This window comes from Rhipicephalus microplus, chromosome 1, assembly GCF_043290135.1.
Source record: "Rhipicephalus microplus isolate Deutch F79 chromosome 1, USDA_Rmic, whole genome shotgun sequence".
NCBI lineage: Eukaryota > Metazoa > Arthropoda > Arachnida > Ixodida > Ixodidae > Rhipicephalus > Rhipicephalus microplus.
In genome coordinates, this window is record NC_134700.1 from 90,649,203 (window position 1) to 90,670,425 (window position 21,223).

At 44.6% G+C, this 21,223-nt stretch overlaps 1 protein-coding gene across 1 annotated transcript in view; it reads right to left on the reverse strand.

Annotated features, from left to right (window-relative positions):
• Positions 1 to 6,606: 6,606 nt before the first annotated feature.
• The window catches only part of LOC119178512 (growth hormone-regulated TBC protein 1), a 30,068-nt gene continuing 15,451 nt past the window's right edge, over positions 6,607 to 21,223 (reverse strand). The window contains exons 7-9 of the mRNA XM_037429718.2: positions 18,210 to 18,318; positions 15,686 to 15,871; positions 6,607 to 6,784 (exon numbers count right to left, since the gene is read on the reverse strand). Coding sequence (XP_037285615.2) covers positions 6,692 to 6,784; positions 15,686 to 15,871; positions 18,210 to 18,318 — 388 coding nt within the window. The 3' untranslated portion in view covers positions 6,607 to 6,691. The remainder of the gene's footprint in view (positions 6,785 to 15,685; positions 15,872 to 18,209; positions 18,319 to 21,223) is intronic.

A 21,223-nucleotide genomic window follows, 5' to 3' on the forward strand; every position in this document is an offset into this window, starting at 1 on the left:
GTAAAGAATGCGATACCTGGCATACAAAAAGCAATGCAGAGGTGCACGTGAATGAAGTAGAATGAAGTTTCAGTATCATCTCTTTGTGCCATGCACCCCATTTGATAAAATAACCACAATGGCAAATGTGACAAAGAAACTGCCAGTCATCTGCTCTTTGGATGCCAACACTCGCAGTGGTATTCAAAAGGACATCCAAAAAATTTGTTATCATATAAGATGATGTTTCAAAAACTTGAGATTTGAACAGTGAGTTTACACTACGAATAGTCCCTTTTGTGAGAAGGGTGGTAAAAAAAATGAGCATAAAAATTACCATTGTGCCTTAAACTACATATACTAACATTTTGTTAATATGCCAGCCAGTGAATAAGCCCAATTGCTAAGGCCATCGCAAGTCATGTAATCATGACAACGAAAAAAGCAGAAGTGAAAGGAACATCACATGACTAGACGCACGAAGTAAATCGTGGAATGTGCAACTGATTAAGTAGAGTGCATATTCAACGAAAAATCTGTGAAAAAAAATATATGCTTGCAACTTCATAGCCTTCCCCATTTATGACCATAAAAATGTATAGTGCATGTTTTAAGCCTGCGTTAAGCCATAAAATTGAGAAAAAGCATCGCATGAATGCATCACCAATGATGCAACCAAATTCTGTAGATGAGAGTGGCATTTCTAATAGCACATAATATTAACTATGTAGGTTAGCAGTGTGGGCTCATCTTTACCTGCCATCTATTGCGACACCAGAGAAACTGCTTGCAAAAAGTTGCCTCCTCAAATGGCTAACTACATGGATTACGAAAGTTAAAATTTTTCCTATTCACGTAGAACAAGTAAACACCAGTGCTATAATTTTATTTGATATGACAGCCAAAACACAAGAGTGAAATAAAAGCTTAACAATTGGTATACAAAAAATAGGTGCAATCTTTTTATTTGTTTCATTTTTATTGCTGTCGTGATTCTTTTCTGTCGATTGTATGCAGGGCACTGCGATAAGGTTGCACAGAAACTTACATTTACATAAAAAAGAAATTGATTTTTACCGCACTACAAAAATAAAATCGGTAATGTAAATATGGCAAGCAGAATTGAAATGGAGCTTCGCATGAGTCAAAAGATTAGTCTTGGTGCAGCTGAAAGACTGAACAAACTTTCTTACGTTATAGCAGGCTTTCATGCATGAAAATAGTTATTCTTTCATTAACTTACTTAGTCCAGTGGCAAATCAAAGCAAAAAATTAAATCCTACCTCCCCCAGAACCCATCTAACAAACAAACCAACAAACGAAAACTGAAGTACTGCAGAAATATGATGCTGATGCTCCTGGCCAAAGTTGCCTTTTGTGTGAGTGCTGCAATGCCTTTTAAATGCGGAAAAAAAAAAAGCTGCAAATTCATTTACCGTATGTGGGAATTTCACGCACTCATCTGCTCAACCATAGCACTGGAATACAAGTTGTGAAAAAAGGCGCAGAAGCGTTGCAGAGGATTCGAATGTTTAACCCTCTACTGGCAATAAAAGCCCTTGTACATCACGCTAGCAGAGTCCATTCGTGCATTTTACCACAGTACACAACCGACAAATTCCTGAAACCGCATACCAGAACTCTTCTAAAGGTAGATGCCCAAGATGGCTGTACAATGCCACACATTACGTATCTTTAGCAGACTAGGCAAACTACAATTGTTGCAGCTAGACTTGCACATTTGGCGCAGTTACTGAATGCTCAAAGAAATCGAGTGCTACTTCTGTAATAAAATACTTTGGCTCAAAATGGTATAGTCAGTCAAGCTTATAAGTTGATGCTATAGATTTAGATCAGCAAGTAGCATGTGAAAAATGGTAGACATTTTTGTACTTGACTACCCTCTGCTATTTGTCTAATATGTTGGGCACAAAAACATTTCTATGCTTCACTGTACTTTACTGCAACGGGCAACTTTGGTGCACACGCTGAGCACATCAAGAAATCAATACAATGGCATTTTGAGACGTTCAAAACCACCCACCGACTTCACGTGTCAGGACTCGTGGACGTGGTTTGTTTCAGTGAAACATGATGCATGAAAATTAGAAGGTCCAATCAGTATAATTAAAAAAAAGCTTTTGCTACCTTTTAAATGAAAGTGCTATAATAAATGCACTCACAATGTTTTGCTCAGTGTCATGCACGTTGAAGTTATAACCAAATTTCGTGGTATTCATGGCTACTGAGGGTTACTTGGGTTACTGAGGGCTACTGAGCGTTACTTCTATGTTTTCCTACCACTCGTCCCAATGCACTTACAGTCGAAACCCGCAATAACGAGATCTCCGGGGAAACCGAAAAATTTCGTTTTCGCGAGAATTTCATTGCCGCGAGTGTGAGACATAAAAACAGTGATACGGCCAGCAGAACGAAAATTTATTGCCAGAAGTCAGTCAACTGACTTTGCCGACTCTTGCCATGCAACAACTTCAAAGCTCTCCCTTCGCATTGGAAAAAGAGGTCCATTGCTACGTCGTCGTCATGTGCGCCGAAGAAGGAGAAAAGGGTGTCCAGCGCATCCAAAACAACCCGCGGGTTGGGTTTCTCTGCGTGCCTCTCTTCTTGGTCTTCGGTGTCGTCAGCTTCGCGCACGCTTTCGATAATGGCCTCGTCAGTCACTTTCTCATAAACAACTACGTCGTCATCAGCATGAACGAACGCATCAACGGTGAGTTCATCTGGGATGTCGATGTCAATGGCTCAAAGTTTCGCCCAGGCGTTGGTCAAGGATAGAGGCCACCATTCTCGCCGTCAAGTGCGCCTTTGTCCAAATCTTCGTCTGGTGAGGCCGAAGCACAATCCATGCGTGATGTTTGCCAGGTGGTGATGAAGCCTGTGTGATCATTTGCCATCGCCTGATCATTTGTCATCGCCTGCAGCTGTGTGGCCAGGCATGTTGCCGGACACAGATCCCATCGCCGATTTAAGTAAACAAAAATGGCGGTATTCACGCTAGCGCAGCAAAAGCAGACGTTTACAAATTTTTAGTGCGCATAACACGCATACGAGCATATTTTCGAAAGTTAACCTTTCGCAGGAGAGTGAAATAAGGCCCGCACCGTGGTAGAAAATTCGTTAATGCGGGATCGCTGTCCAAAAACATTTCGTTGCCGCGAGATACGTAATACATGGGCTTCTATGAAGATTCGCCGGGGGTCCAGGATTATTTCGTTGCCGCGGGGCTTTCGTACTCGCGGGCTTTCGTTATTGCAGTTTTCCACTGTATAGCGTTGTCAAATTGTCACATTGTGTACATAATGTAATCTTGACAGTGCATTTTTCATTTCAGAATTTTCTGCCCGCTAATGAAGTAACCCAGTCAGGTCACGAAGGGTACTAACAAACCAGGCATATGCACAAATTAGATGCCAGCGAAACACTCAAAAGACCCTAGCATCATTTCTATGGCCGTCAGTTCTGCCCGTGCCGATAATTTCAAGCCCAATCAGGCATACGTTATTTACATAAAGACATTACCAGCAAACTTGCAACAGCCAGCCTACCAGTGGCAAATTTCCTACATCGCGACAGTTGTTAGACCCAAAAAAGTGGCAGGTGTTGGCTGTTGTCTGTGAACCTTTTTTTTCTTAATAACTAGTTAAGTGCAGAGTTAACCAGAGTCCTTGGTTGCAGCAAGACAAACCAAGTCGTTATTGAAGTTAATGAAGCGTATTCATGAAATATCTGTGATGGAGGCTAACATTTTTGTTTGGTTCTACAAGCTGGCATCATTGTTGTGCAAGATAGTGAACACCATACTTGCCAGATCGCCAAAACATTGCCATTATCAATAGAGCTTATACCTGCATACGAAGATAGTCCTGATGTTCTGGCCAGATTAACTATAAAACTTGCCAATGTTCCATCAGCGCTGTCAGCAGTGGAGGGCAAAAGGTTCTTGTGCTTAAGAAACAACAATGTTCATGTGCAACAATATCATGCAAGCTCACCTAAAAAAAATACCACAATGAGCAAAACATTCAAGTGTCACTCGTAGGTATTACTATGCATTTGTCTGTCAGCAGCGAGCACAAAAACTTCCAACACTGGTTTATTCTCGGCACTTCGTTGGTGATCTAACAGGCATAAAATGTGCAGATGGCTATGCCCAAATGCCTAATCAAGGAGTGTCTGAAATTTGGCACTAAAAAATTGCTTAGTGACTTTAGCTATAATGCTTCTTCATGGGCTTAGCCTCGGACCAAGTGCAAGTGAAGCTAATAGTAAAAAAACTCTAAAGCTGACATCTTTTGTTTTATGAAATCATGAAGGTTGGCAAGCATATAGCATCTATAATACGCAGAGTGCAAAAGAGAACCACTTGGCCGCCGTCGAACCCATAGGACACTTCTGTCATGGGAGGTTCAATGCCTCTGCTGTCTCGACCACCTTCTCTAACCAACACTTTCACCCCCCTTGTGCTGTATCTTTTGCTGTTAATACATCAGCTGATTGTGCAGAATCAGCGCAAATTTTTGTTTTGTTTTATACCGTCAAAGATATAGAAATCGGACATATCATGAACTAACCACGTGTAACAACTTGTCCAGCAAGCACATATACATGCCACAAATCTTTTTATTTTTGCTATCACAGCTCTTTTTTTTTTCTGTAAAGCTGTGGCAACACGATGATATGACGCAGGTCACTAAGACACCTGCTATTCTATACTTGCCAATGCACAAGAATATGTAAGAGACTAAAAATGGCAGCAGCGGGCTTCAAAGTGTACGCCTAGTGCTTTAAAATGAGTGACATGAGAAATCCACACAAGGACAGAGAGTGGTGTAACCATTTCAATACACACGTTGACGCTTACTCATGGAGATGGAGCATGTGCAAATGGGACAGTAAGGTTATGGTAAAGGTCTTGACTGGCAGTGGAAGGTACAAAGTGAAGAACCAAAAACACATAAAAATTGGCGTTTCGACATATGCAGCTTATAACAAAGTCAAACGGTTCAAAACAGCTTTAAAAGGGGGTCAATGCCCAAGGATCACATTAAAAGCTGTAGTCAGCAGAGAGGAACATTGCACTAGAGGGTTTCATGAGCAGGTCTTTGGTCAAAACTATGGGAGAACTATATGTCCACGTGGCGGTCATGTCAGCTGCCACCTTTGCACAGGTCTGCGAATTTCCCCACAGCGTAAAACAATTGGAACCACAACATTCAGCTTGAAAGGCACGCTTAGAAATTGCAATGTGGGAAAAAAAAAAAGAAGGGAAGTGCTAGAAGTCCTCATATGATGTGCAATGCCATTTCTTTGTCATGCGCATGCACGGAGAAAGTAGACATCAAAGGGTGACAAGTCTGAAGAGTATTTCAGGAAACTGATGGCAGAGTGGGCAAGAAGGGGGCCGCAATATCATTCTTCAGTGTGTCTGCGCGCACTGCTGCTACTCTCACAGAGAAAAAATCTTCAGCTTTATTTGGTGGAAGCCTCTTCTGGCAACACCGAAAGCACATGCTGCAGCTTTTCCAACGAGCAGAAACCGACTGAATTCATTGCAGTGCACAAACCGTCTTTATCAATTTAGAGCCAGGCAAGGTTAAATTAGGTGCAGTACAAAAAACACCTAGCATGGCTAGCTTCAAGAACTAACAATACATGACAGCGCTTCGCATCTTTTGCTACAACTTCGCTCAGCTCACTAACAGGAGTCAGACATTTAAATGACAGAGATAATGAACCATGTGGTCACACATGTCTAAGCTAGCCGCATCTGCACGTCGAAAGCATAAGATGCAGGTGGCAGTAGCAAGTCCAAGCGGGTAGCAGTTGACACTGCACGAGGGTCTGATTTCGAGCATAACAAGCACACCAACAGAAAACACACCAGCAATTTTTATCAACTTCTCTCTGCAGTGCACTTCAGCTTTTTTATAGCTATGGCCTGTGGCGATCAAAGAGCTGTCACACCGATACCTGCAAGTTACATGTCTTCTTTGGTATGGCAGGTTTCCCGCTTTAAAAACGGGTCTGCGCAACATGTGGCGAGAGTTGCGAACAGAGAGCACCAGGACCACAACAGTCAAATGACTGCTGGCTGACTGACACCGAAGATGAACCAGTCGTGCGGAACCAAGTGGGCGAATGAATCGGGCAGATAGCCATCGCGGTGTCACTGTCAGATCACCAGCTGAGCATGGAGGTGATGCAGCCCACTTAGTGCATTCTGCTCATTTCATGAAACATCTCAGCTGCATTCTCAGGACAATGCCACAGTGGTGATGCTCCTCGACATCAAGCAATCTGGTTCAACACACTGACGCACAAAAAACCAGCTGCAGGTAGGCCCACATCAGCCTACACTGTCAGTATCGGAGCATTTTTCAATGTGCGCGTGTAGCAGCTAGAGACTTTCAAGATAACACTTGAACACTATATCAAAAGTTTTAGGTGACACGACACAATGTAGCACTTGTTTTCTGTGTGCTGTCAGAATGACTGCAATCGAGTGATGTGGTCAACTTGCCTAGGCTCACGTGGCTGTCCAGGCAAGCAATGGCTGCACACCACAACCTCACAGCAGGAACAAGCTGCGGAGGCTACAATCTGGAACTTGACGATTGTGATTTGGTTATGCACGCCTCGACCCCTTCGTACACGTCCTCAACAGTCCTCAATGTGGCCAACAGCAAGGGGGTCACCTTCGTGCAGCTATAACCCGCTCTCGACAGGAGGTGCGCAGCTGCTCAATGTGCGATCGTTTTAGTGACTTGGGCTCCTTAAAGATGGCCTGCGTTCAACAAGAAAAGTGAGCCCAATGTTATCAACTATTGGAAAACTAAAGCAGCCTGAGCAAGACACAATTTAGACCTGCTGATTTATGCATATACAATGGACTCTTTTTTCCAAATTGTGAAGTTCGATTTCCTGTTATGCTGTATAAACAACTGATGGCAGCTAGTCACTTACTGCAAACAGCCTGTTCAAGCATACATTGCTTACGCTGTGATGTAGAAAATGTAGAGTTGGCTCTCTTGACATAAACCCACAGAGTAGACAAGCCCCAGCACGTCCAACTAGGGCCGTGCCTCCGCTTGAAGCATAACAGATGCCACCAGTACCTCAGCCAATATGTAGCTCAGAGAAGCGCACTTGCGATTTATGAAAAGGGTCTATTGGCTCGGCAAGCTTTAAATCCAGAGTTTCCAAATGATCTTCATAAAGTGTCCTACACAAATCACTTTTCGAATAGTTCAAAAACCTTACTTCCAGAAACAGTGCTGTATCAAAACTTCCACAGCAAGAAGCTTATGAATATGAATACCACATAGTTGGCAGAAAAACATAATAGCCTGTGGCCGATTCAGTTGTCGATAAAAATACATAAAAGCATGTGATTACTGCTAAACTGTGAACATTTCCTCCGTTTTTTTTTTCGTGTGCACTTGTGCATGCGTAGATACGTACACAGGCACACACTTGTGTGCACACAAGTGCACAGGTGCGTGGAAATGTATGAACATGCGGAAATCTCTATTGTAACTAAACGGTTGTCAGTGATCTAGCAACATTGCAAACTGTGCCCAGTATGAGCGGAAGCAAACGGGCAAATGGTGTGGCTAGTGGTTAATAATGACCCGTAGAATTATTTACCACAATAACCTCCATCCATCATCAGCCAAAAGCGTTGCAATACTTTTCAGTGCTCAAGTCCCAACAAACATAAAGAACCAGAGACATAATTCAGACATTACTGGGCATCACCTTGACTGATTATATGCCATGACACACCCACATCACTATTGTCAGTAGACAGAGTTCTCCTTTTTCCAAGATGTAACCGCTGTCACACACAAAATTGTGATGAGTTACTAGCCTATAAATCGCATATCTGTTTGAAGTGTGCATCAGCAATATGGTCCACACATCAAGGATGCCTCACTGACAACCTTAAAGCAATAAAAAACTGTTCTGTTTGATACATCAATTCATCTTATTCTCATAACATCAATGTTAGCGTTCTGAAAGTGGAATCTTGCCTGCGAATATTATTTTCCACCAACACATAGCAACACTTCATCATTTTCACAAGCTTTCAAATGCGAAGGAATTTCTTTGCGTACTGCAAGCACCTTTTGGCACCCAGCCGCTCGCTCTCTTACACCATGTGACAATGACAGATCTTCAAAGGTCAATTTGTCACGCACATCTGTCTTGCGCCGTAAGTTCGTGGGACTGTAGCCTTCACAATTAGCTCTAGCAGCAACATGACAGCGCATTGAATGCAATGCAACGAATGCGATAGCAAAAAACTTTAATGTCATACGAAGTAAAGCAGCAGCCAACTTTTTTTGGCCCAATGTGGTGGAACTCCTACAAAACGGTGTAAGCAAATATAGCCGCTCCAGGACGAAGTGCTCTTTTCACACAGTCACTTCGCATTGAAAGCGCACTGACACTTGGCACTTGTTACTGCGCCCTTAAAATCAAAGTTCCCCGTCGCTACTCAAGCAACCCCCCCCCCCCCCCCCGTTGCGTTTTTTCATGCTCGTTCAAGACGTTTGAGCACTTGACAGCAGTTCTAACGTGCAAGGGGGAGTATCATATGCACCCTCCATGTGATAGGGAAGGGCTGGCTCATTAGTCTCTGCTTCAACAGCGCTTACACGATTTTACCCATTTTTAATGTTGCTATGCACTGGGGCATTTCATCAATTTGGGCTTGTTACGAAACATGGCGGCGATGGCTAAAAACCACAGAGTGTCAATAAAATTGCTATCACAATAATAACGCATTTTCTACCACCAAATAAGTGTCTTGGGTTAGCTCTACCTTCATTACTCCTTTTGTTTAATTTGTCCATTCATTTTTTGAATTTTCATACTGAACCTGCACATAACGAAATCCTCTTTATAATGATTTTTTTTGGGCTTTGTCAATTTTGTTAAATCCAGGTTTAATGAGCATAAATTAGAAGATGACTGAGCGCGTGAAATTGCAAAACAAATACACGATTCACTTATATATTTGAGTCACCGCCTCCCGGAATTCAACGACGACACAGATAAGTGACAAGCGTACCTCGTGAAGGTTGAGGCTTATTTTGAAGCAAACGAAGTCACTGATGATGCCAAGAAAAGAGCCCTGTTGGTAGCCACACTTGGGTCGAGAACGACTGATGTACTGTGCGGTAGAGTGGCACCGCAGAAGCCAAACGCACTCGGCTACGATGCGGTGATGAACGATGAACGAAATTTCAGAAAGCTTCAAGTTTTTCCACCGAAACCAGCAGGAAGGAGAGTCTGTTCACGCATTCATTGTGGAAATACGGCGCCTAGCGCATAACTGGAACTTCTCGTCCGTGCTGGATAGGATGTTAAGGGGGGAGGTGGCTTTGAAAAAAAACTTTTTTATTTGTTGACCTACAGCAATGAAATTTGGCATGCATACTCATAAGTGTCTAGAATAGGGAAATATGCAGTTTCATCATGATAGCTTCAGTAGTTCTCAAGTTACATAATGCTACAAGATCCAATTACATGGTCTGCTCGTGGAAAGCCTAGCGCTGCAACAAAACATGCCAGGAAGCTGCGAATGATGTTGATCTTTACTCAAAAGAAAGCTACAGGGTATGACACTCTCGGAATTTTTTAATAAGTTCTCGTTTTTTTTTTTAGAGATCATCATGGCTGCCGACACACATTGTCAGAAACAATGGCACGGACAAATCATCGTCTAGAAAAATAACAGGGCCACAAAACAGAAATTGAAGATTGCTGTACCCACAAGCAGTGTTCAGGGATTCAGGGGAAAAAAACAGAATCAAAATCGGTCCAGTCATTCTCGTGCTACTCTTTCCACGAGCAATGCACAATGTCCAAAACACGCTAGTGAGAAAAAGCCTGTCGAAGTTTTCGACAGGCTTTTTTTTAATGAACTTTTTTGTTTCTCGTTGGATATTGATGAAAATTGGCACAGACACTAAGAATAACCTCACAGTGCTTTCATAAAAATTTTGAAGCGATACCACAAATACTTTACGAGAAACAAATATTTCTTCACTGAACCATGTGGAGGGGCTGAGCATAATGTCAAAAAAAAAAAACAGTATTGAGAAAGCTGCGTTTAAAGTTTCAACTTTTCTTTACGTCTTTAAGACACCTAAAAATTGTGATCTCAGGTTTGTCTTGTGATATTTGACTTCTTTTCATGATTTACTCCTTTTCATGAGTTACAAAGAACAAGTATGAATTTCAAACCAAGTTCTATGTATGAAGGAGTGGTGTGATAAGTATGACAGAAAAGATTGTAATTGAATAAAACCATATACTGAAATTATTAAACATACTTTTTTGTGCTGGTTGTAATTAGCGTAATTAAGTACTTGATTACAAATATTCACTGAACTTTTTTTTATTTGGAGAGAAGTTTATTGCATCAGAAAAATGGATCACACCATGACGGCCTATGCCTTCTTTCCAAATAACAAAGTTGTGGGCAGAAGACTGGTGGCACGGGAATTTCTAGCAGTATAATTAATGACACGAAACGGGCATATAAAAATTCGTGCCCCTGATTCACACATGCTCTTTTATGAAGCGCATCATCATACAGCCGGTCGCGGAAATTCTAATCTACAGCAATTCATAAACCTCGGAACATTCATAGACGTTCGTGGAGATATCAAGCACGGCTCCAAGCACGTCTGAATCGCATCACAAAAGCTTACTGACGGCACTCCATATGACCGTGGGGTGCGCGGCCGCGTGGACAGTGCAGACGGCGCGTAATGCACTTGCCGGCGGCGTTCGATGACGATCCGCGAAATGAGTAACTACGAAGACAAAAAATCGGCACGCACTGCACTTGGCATCGCATTTTCGAATGACGACGCGCGAAACTGCTAGCCGCTGTTCCGAGCGATCCTTGGCAGTGAAGGGGGGGGGGGGGGGGATGACGAGATTGACTGTGTTGTCCGCTGCCGATGCGTAAAATGCCCGTACAATATTCGGAGGAGCTAGCGAGTGATGTGGTACATTCCTTGCGAAGAAGCACGTCATCAAGAGTGCGCTTGCGCGTCGTTCCTGCCCGCAGTCTCGCTGTCGGCGGAGTTAGGCCTAAAGCCCACTCCGATGACGCGCCGCACTCGTAGTAATCTGATCGTGCATCCGGTGCGGCCACTTGTAGTAATCAGATCGTGCCGCCGCTTACAGCTTCGTTGCTTGCGAAGAAACACGTCGCCACGAATGCGCTAGCGGGTCGTTCCTGCCCGCAGTCGGCGGAGTTGGGGCTAAAGACGACTTCAATGACGCGCGGCGCTCGTAGACCGCGCTGACGCTCGTAATAACCTGATCGCGCATCCGCTTACTGCTCGTAACTAAAGCGTAGTTATATCTTAAGTGATTATCAAGCCGTGAACACGTCACGAAGTGGCGATTTTCGAGAGCCATGTCCTCGCGACGCACAAGCAGCAGACGACGATCTCCCGGAGCAGCATCGAGCCAATGGCGAGGCGAGCTGAGGCAACATGGCGGCCACGGCCAATCAAGGGCCTCAAAACGACCTTCAAACATTTGCTTTTTGCTCGCTTGTTGTTAAAGGGAGGAGCCAGCTGAGGCGGGAAAGTTAAACACGGAAAAATGCTCTTTCCGATGAGCCCAAGAAGCCGGCTCCCGGCCCAAGCATAGCGAAGCTATTATTTTTTGAAAATCGCCGTTTTCTCGCCATTTCCAGAAATATTTTTGCTACCTAGGTGGGTGAAACGAATTTTCCGAAGCACTTCTGCGCGGTTTTCAGTGTAGATATTTTGGAACCAGATAGAAAAAGGGTTCCAGAAACTGAAAACTTGAGTTTCAAAAAATCAATTTTTTTGCCATTTTTCGCGATCCCAAAGCCGTGTCCCCCCTTAAGAGACCGTATCGTGTGCGGGGTACGTTCAAGAAATTTGCAAAAGCAGCTGCTCGCGAAACCTGAGTTGACATTACAAGAAGCAGAGGCACTTGCGTTGGCGGCATAAAGGGCAGAGTTAGATGCGGAGAACATAAATCGAGAAACACCCGCGGTAACAGTGTCGGCAATGAAAGAGCAACGCTGGGTGCCGCGAGGCCAGAATAAAAACGAAGACGGAAAGCCATGCGAGTGCTGCGGAAAGCGTAATCATAAGCGCGCGACCTGTTCAATGCGTGGGAGGCACTGTTACAAATGTGGAAAACAAGGGCGCTTGGCACGCATGTGCCAAAGGATCGACAATGCGTTGAATGTAACAGCCCAAGCCACCGATAGTGATAGCAGTGCGTCGCAACTTTGGTCCGTAACATCGAAGAATTCATTGGTGCCACCGATTCAGGAAACGTTCACGTGGAACGGCGTAAAGCTGAAGATGGACGTGGATACCGGCTCGCCCGTATGCGTCATTCCTAGAGCAACCTACAAAGCCCACCGTCATCAATGGCCGAAGTTGCAGGAGCCGAAGATAAAGCTGGCGTGCTATTTGGGGAAGCTACCCGTACTCGGAGTACTGTCAATGCGTGTATGCCACAAATCGGCGGAGGTTGATTGCAACCTAATCGTCTTGGACTGCGAAGGTCCTCTCCTGTGCGGTCGTGATTTGCTGCGGAAACTACAAGAGCAGGGCGCAGCAGTACTCCACGTAGCTGCGCCACCACTCGGGGCGAGCCCGGAGTCTCCGCCCGCGCCTGCTGTGTTGAACCGCTACTCCGACCTGTGCACGGAGGGCGTAGGACTCATGAAAGGCCCACCGGTGCGCCTTCACATCAAGCCTGGAGTGACGCCAAAGTTCTTCAAGGCAAGAAAGGTACCCTACGCTCTGTTGGATAAAGTTTCAGAGGCATTAGATCGACTCGTGGCAGCTGGCATTATATCACCAGTGACGCACTCGGAATGGGCTACGCCCATTGTTCCAGTCTTAAAGAAAGACGGCACAGTTCGCATTTGCGGTGACTTCAAGGTTACTTTGAACTTAGTATGCGAGCTAGAACAATACCCGCTGCCTCTTATCGAGGATATTTTTGCGCAATTAGGTGGGGGGGAGCGGTTCAGCATTTTGGATTTGCGCGACGCCTACAACCAGATCCCGCTAGACGAAGAGTCTCGCAAATTGGCCGTGATAAACACCCACAAGGGCCTCTTTTGCTTCAACCGCCTCCCGTTTGGGGTTGCTTCGGCACCAGCGATATTTCAAAGACGGATTGAATCAATCCTACAGGGCTTGCCTGGGGTGCAAGCGTACCTAGATGACGTGTTGATAGCGGAAGAGGGTGACAGCGAAAACCGCAATCTGATGGCTGTGCTCGAGCGCTTCCGTGAACATGGCATTAAGCTTCGTGCTGATAAGTGCCGCGTTAGCGAGCCCTCTGTCACATATCTAGGTCACTGTATTGACGCGAACGGACTGCATCCCATGGAAAAGAACGTGGATGCTATTAGGCTAGCCCCCTCTCCACAGAATGTCTGCGAGCTACGCTCATTTCTGGGCATAGTAACCTTTTATAACAAGTTTATGCCCGACTTGTCTACCATTCTAGCACCGTTGTACAAACTGCTGAAAAAGGGCGCTAAGTGGACGTGGAGCACCAACGAAAAGAAAGCCTTTGTCCAGGTGAAAAATGCGTTGTGCGCGGCACCCATACTCACTCATTTTGATCCGAATTGTGAGCTCTTCTTAGAGTGTGATGCATCCCCATACGGAGTTGGTGCTGCACTTTTTCATCACACCGAAGGCGAGAAGCGACCCATAGGCTTTCGATCGAGAACGCTGACAACTGCCGAAAGAAAGTACTCTCAGATCGAGCGCGAGACGTTAGCCTTCATATTTGGTGTTACTAAGTTTAGGGACTACCTGTTGGGCCGAGAGTTCACTCTGGTTACGGATCACCAGCCGTTGCTGGGCCTGTTAAGGCACGACCGTCAGACCCCCGTCATGGCGGCAGCCCGAATACAAAGATGGGCGCTGCTACTTGGTGCATACAAGTATAAACTGCAGTACAAGCCGGGAAAATTTATGCTCAACGCGGATGCATTAAGCCGGTTACCCCAATCTCTTGAACAGGAGCTGCAGGACGACGAGGATGCGGCTGAGTACGTCCTCGTCGTGGACCAGTGGGACGAGCCGGCGGTGCCCATGAAAGAGCTTCAAGCCCTCACGCAGTCAGACGGCGTACTGTCAAGTGTGTGCAGATACGTCATCCAAGGTTGGCCACAACGCACTGCGGAGAAAGGCACAGAGATGCGGGAGTATCACAAAAGGCGGAACGAGCTGTCCGTGCAGCATAACTTGCTTCACTGGGGTCATCGTGTTGTGGTTCCGACGGAAGCCAGGAAGAAGCTACTGAAGTTATTACATGGAGCTCATCAAGGAGTTTCTGCAATGAAGGCAGTTGCACGGTCAAAATTTTGGTGGCCTGGCTTGGACCACGATATTGAGCGCTTAGCCGCTGTGTGTCAGCACTGCGTACAGGCGTTGCCCATGCCACCTGCGCAAGCACCCATTCGCGGGCCAGAGACGCAGGAAAGATGGTCGCGATTGCATGTCGACTTCGCGGGTCCGATCCAAAACAAGATGCTTCTTGTCGTCGTGGACTCTCACAGTAAATGGATTGAGGCCATTCCCCTGGCTCACGCAACCTCGCGCAACACAGTCGATGCCCTGCGAACGCTATTCAGTAGATTCGGTCTGCCACACACGGTAGTGTCTGATAATGGCACGCCATTCACCGGGTGGGAGTTCAAGGAGTTCTTGCAACAGAACGGGGTAGTTCACGTGCAGGCACCCCCGTACCATCCACAGAGTAATGGACTCGCCGAACGTGCGGTGCGAACCATCAAAGACGGACTAAAGAAGTGTGGGGACGCAGACTTGTCAAGGGCGCTGGCTAGAACATTGTGCCGCTATAGAAACACGCCGCTTCCGTCCGGGCGCTCACCATCAGAAATGTTGTTGGGTTACCAGCTCCGCACCCGATTAGACATGTGTTTTCCTCCCAGGAGCCGAGCAACAGGGGATGTCCACTCTGCTAACAGCGCCGAGTGGAACTTCGCACCGGGAGATCCTGGAACTTCGCAATTACGGCCGTGGTGACAAGTGGACACCTGGGAAGGTCCGGTCAACCTCTGGTGCACGCATCGTGTCTGTCGACACGGAGAACGGGCTTGTTCACCGGCACATGGACCAGCTCAGGCGGAGAAGCATCGAAGAACCGTCGAGTCCAGAGGCTCTCACTAGTCCCCAGATAAGCCCTGACCCTCCAGTACAAGACTGCGAAGCTCCAACGGCTACTGGCCCCGGTCTTCCGGGCCACCCGCCCCCAGAGCTAAGACGTTCCACACGTATCAAGAAGCCTGTGGAGCGTTATGGATTCTAAGGAAGAAGGAATGCCATGAACTGTTCGCCACCACTAAACAAGCGCTGCCAGTCTACGCTACGCGCGCTTTCTATCTTATCTCCCTCTTCCCCTTCCCTTACCTTTCGTTCTTATAAAAACCCAAGCCAGACAATAAACGCTCGCTTTTTGCCCTGGCCACTCTGTTCGTGCATTTCGGGGCGCGGCTCAGCCGCGGGGGCCGGTTATAACATAAGACAAAAAACGAATGAAAGCTGAAAAGGTCATGCAAAAACTTCTTAAAATGGTTGTGACGAAGACCCAAGAGGATGTGGATAACATGAACCCTGACCTTGAGGAAAGCATGGCAGTCGGTGACTTGAGGCCCCGAGGCAGCTTCTTTGAAGGCGGCCATAATTTCACCCAGGCCGCGTGCGGCCAAGATCTTCTCCTGGGCCTGGGCGACCAGAGTGATGGCCACCCGGAAGAGCACCTTGGACCCTTCCAGAAAGAGGCTGTCCCATATCCTCAGCACTGTCTGCACAGTCACAACATTGGCTGTATTTCACATTTAGACTTCAAAAGCTTGCCAGAAGAGTGTCATTCACGGGAAAATTTGTCAATCAAGTCAACCACTGAAGATAAAAAATGAGGAAGTTACAAGAATGTCAAATAATTTCAATTCTGAATTTTAATTTTGATTCTTTAAATGTCCAACATATATGACCTTCACCTTTACTGCTCAAACTATAAGGCACGAAAAACAAAGGACGAGAAGGAGTGGACAACAGACGTGGGCGCAATCTCACATGGATCATGGGGCTTCGTTAAAAGGAAAGCCCTCATCTTGTACTTCATTGTATGGCACAGACTGCGCATGCAAGAAATACTGCTGCCCTACGCCAAAGTATTATTGGAGTATCAGGATAACACTATTCGGGAGATTGATATGTGGAATTTAACATCCGAAAACCACCATATCATTATGAGAGATGCGGCAGAGGAGGGTTCCAGAAATTTAGACCACCTGGGGTTTTTGAACGTGCACCCAAATCTGAGCACACGGGCCTGCAGCATTTCCGCCTACATCAGAAATGCAGCCGCCGCAGCCAACATTCGATCCCGCGACCTGCGAGTCAGCAGCCGAGTACCTTAGCCACTTGGCCACCGTGGCGGGGCACTACTCGGGAGATTACCAAAGTGTTTTACATTCATGGGTCAGTTTGAAACGTGTGTTGCGAGGCCTTCTGTGTCACCATATGAATCCAAAATAGTAGTCTACCCAGCCAAGAGTCTTTAGGATGTGCATAGATGCTGTGCTCACATACTTTCGCTTTTCAGTCACTACTAAATTCAGTTGTTAGATTCTGGTCATGTCATCCGTTTCTTCTTTGTTTTTGTTTCTTCTTTGTTCTTCTTTCTTTTTTTTTTGCACCCTTCAGTCTGAGTGAGTGCATTTACAACTTGCTCAGTATACAGGCGATTTTTAACCCTTGCTGCAACACGAATGCTGCATACGATGACAAAGTTGGTGAAATTGCAGTTTGCAGCAGAATGACACGGCCACTAAATCACTTTGCTGGGTGGACTATGAAACGTTGCAGTAGCATCAAAAAAGCCCTGTGGACTTATCATAAAGACCATTTTAACTGCGGGATGCAGAGAGACCCCAATATGTAATCGAATACAGTCAAAAGGGTCCTACAACACTTTTCCAAGTAGCCATGGAATGGCTTCTGGAAAGGAGCTTACTGCCTCACGAATCAACCGCTACAAAAAATTTTTAGAATCCCTCAAGTACAGGCAGAGTTGCAAAGATCTGTCACACACTGAAAATGCTTTCTCTCTTCTCTCATCCCAACAAAAGCACTGGAAGATAAGCAGGGAGGGATGGCATGGGGAAAGAAGGTACATCAGGTGCGCTTTGTAACCTTGAACACTTTTTCTCTCTCTTTTTTTTTTCTTTCTTACAATTCGCGGCTTTTCAGTGTGATTGTGCATGTGCCCACGATACGTTGCGGCTTCCCGCAGTAACCCAGTAACGAGGCATAAAAATACAAAGAAAGGCAGAAAAAGAAAGAACGAAGAAACAATGAAAAGGAGAGTAGCAAAGGAAAAGAAAAAAAATCGAGAAAGCGAAAGAGCGATGTAGAGATGAGAAGGAAAGAAACAGGAGCTTCCTTCAGGCGTGCAAATTTGGTTAACTCCGTGCCCTGGGGTGTATCGCCCCCAACGGTCGGCAATCGCCAAGGTACTGACGATGTCACTGTAGCTCAAATGCAACCAAAGCTGTTCGCCCCAAGCCAAGCATGACAAAAGGCATTACTGGAAATGTTTTTTAGGCTGCTCTAATTCCAAGAATTTAAGAAACTTCGTCTTGATGTCTCAGCAACCTTTTTGGACTGTTCAATTTTTTCAACTACATACTTTGCGGTACCAGCAAGGTACAGAATATTAGTCAACGACATACCATAGGCAAGTGTGCATTGTATTTCTTTTTTATCCTCATATTTTATGTCTAGTAGTATGCTAGCCCCTATTGTAGTGGTACTAGTGCTTTTTGTGTTTCTGAAATGGATGCCATGTTTTACCACAGCTACTACTTTTACTACTACTGCTGCACTCAAATTCCTTACATGTGACCCACTCCTGCCTTAAGCCTTTTACTAGAGGCCCACATTACATCTAAATATAAACATGTATACAGATATGCAAATTCAGTGAAATATTAGCATCGAGCCAATACACGCTCATAAGGAACAGTTGATATCACAGACATCCTTTAGTGTCCTCCGATTTGACATATTTAAAAGAATATGCTTGCTACATCATACAAAAGGCATCGCTCCTCCAAGCGCTACTGCTGCTGCACCCACCTCAATTGGCAGCACTTCGGCGAAGAGGCAGACAAACCACTTGGTGGTCATGATCGCCCAGGACACCTCGTGCTTGGCCAGGTGGGCATGCACCTGAGGGATCCGCTCTCTACGTTCCATGCAAGGGCAGGGCTCAGTAAGTCATCGCAAGGAAGTTGTGTTCCTCTTTCTCTCGTTTAAATTTTGTACACAGTCTCATAATCCATGACATAGCAATGCATTTACAAAACAAAAGATTTTGCACAGCAATATTAATCAGTCCCTTCGGAAGGTGACCACACAGAACAGAAAACAAAATAATTTTTATCCTTTTCTCAAGCACAAATTTCCAGTGCCTATTGAGAAAAAAACAAAACAAATGGCAGTGTGCCTAATGTAATCTACACACCGCAATAACTTGTTCAGATATTCATCCTTCATCCAGAGCAAAGTTGCACACGATGCATCGTATATTCTAGGGCTTCTTCCATGCACACTGGGTAGCAGTGTACAATGTCCACCATATTGTGCAACTCATGAAATAGGTGTTCCTTAGGTAGGCCACAAAGGAAAGCGAAGTGGACACTAAAGGTGAATCAAGATGCATCGTATGCAGATGCTATAACACCTAGTGTGCTCCTTCACTAATGACATCAATTATGTGACAGAAATAGTGTGAGGTAAATCTTGATGAAGCCCAGCATGAAACCCTTTTGTATTACAGGATGCGCAGAAACTGTCGGTAAAATTTGAAAAACACTCGCACTATGCCTGCACTCTTATGGGGGATGTGTCCTTCATTCAATACGTGCCAAGCAGTAGTTGTACAGGCTAAATTGTGACAATACGTGATGATACACGACGATGAATGACATTATGGTGATTCCCCAACCCCTTTACATACAAGACTAGGTACCAGCCAACTATTACTTATTTCCAAAAGTGAAATATTTCCATAGAAGACCCCATCAAGGGACCTTCCAATGCTGTTAAAGAAGCAAGTACTTTAACCTTTTGTGGTTTCACCTATACTATCTACACGGCGATGTAAAAACCAGCCGTGGTATATTGATATAAACTAAAAAGAAATAGTATGAAAAAAATTTCACCATCATTTGCCCAGTAGATTGCTGAAAAAAAGTGGGACATATACGTATCACGGAGTCATGTTTCAAAAGTGGAAAAACATTGCTCCACTGTGTCGTGAATGCACCATCTCCCAATTGCATCAATGAGTATTTGGGATGAAACAGCCACAGCAAGTGGAACAGTGTATCGCTTCTCAAGTTGTCAAAAGGAGGTTTGTGCATACCTCGTTTAAGAAAGAGAACACTACTAGAGATTGCGCATTTTATGAGCCTTCACAGCGCTATGGTTTGTTCCTGTAATGCTTACTTGAGCATATGAATCAATCATTTTCTTCATTTTTTTAATCCATTTGACTGTTCTTGGTGTTGCCAAAATTGGCGAGCATAGATGCTGTTCCTGAACATGTCAAGAGGTATAGTATATAGAAAAATAAAATAATAATAAAATTTCCACCCATCAATATTCCCAATTGTGCTGAAGGATGACTGGGACAATTTCACAGGGGATTGTTTCGATGCATTTGTCAGGCAAGTAATTACTCAACTTTACAAAAATGTGAGATGACTGGAAGCTAAAGTCGCCTATCTGAAAAACCAGAAAAAAAGAGAAAATTATCCAGTATTTGAATTGGTAGGTTCTATCTATCTCAAGAAGAGAAAAATTCAGAAGCTATCATAAAAAATTGACCGAAATTCAACACCGTTTTAACATTACATATGCCATTCATTCGAAAGTGTGATAAAATAATTTTTCTCAAGATTACGAGCCCTTGGGTAAGATATGAGTGACTTAAGGGGAGATGCTACTCGAAGACACTTTTTCTTTAATATTCACCCCAGAGCAATGAAACTTGAACTGTTTATTGAACTTTTTATGCTGATTTCAAATATATAATTAGGTTTCTTGCAAGTTACACACTTTTAGCTCTGCAACATGACAAAGTGAAAACCTTAACCCTTTTGCCTCCCTCTCTTCATCCCTAAAATTCTGTGATTTTTTACCATTCATAGTTCATAATGCTTCAAATAAAGTCTAGAGTGCAAATAACTAATTAGGAAGCACATACAAAATATTGCCGTAACAATATGTAATATGCGTGAAAAATAATAGACGTAGAAAGTCCATATTTCACCTACCCTAGTAAAGGTATACATACAATTTTTTATTATACAACAAAATATTGAGATTCAAACTAGATAATTGCATTTTTCATACTTTGGAAAACATTTGGGCAAAATTTCATGCAGATCCGAGCACTAGAAATGCCCAAAAATGGAGGGGCACATTGAAAATTTGTGTTTTGAGAAAAATGAGTTTTAAAGTTAAAATTGAGTTTTTATTTATGAAAGATATTATTAAATCAGACGAAATTTGCACACCAAAAAGAACAATCCTTCTCGTAGTGGCCACTGCGACTAAAATATGCCAGCACCATGAGTTTGTCTCTCTCGGCGTTTTCGAGCCGACTCCTCACGGACATTTCCCTCACAAACAGGGCCATGAAATCCTTGCCAAACTTCCGCTCCATCTGGCAGAGCCTTGTGCCAACTGCAAGCTAGGAAGAAGTTCGACAGGACTGCAAAATCCAAACTAATGCCAGTGTCATGCCATTTTGCAGCCATGTTTGTGCCACATACCGTCGTACATAATGGCAATGTCGTCCCTGCTAAGTTCTCTCGCTGCGAGCTCTTTCGACCTCTCAAGATTGGCGCTGACGTCATCCATTGCCGCATTACGAACTTTACGGCTGATGGGTGTGAATGACTTTGATGCATTGGTTTTTGCAAGCCAACAACTGCCGCAAATCGGACCAGCTGCTCGTAGCCTATTCCTACAGAGTGCGCCGCACAACGGCTTTCACTTGCGAGCAATGCCTTTTTTAATTCATAATGGAGATAATTACACGAGAAAAGCATTGTTCAGCTGGGCTTCTCGACAAGACATGG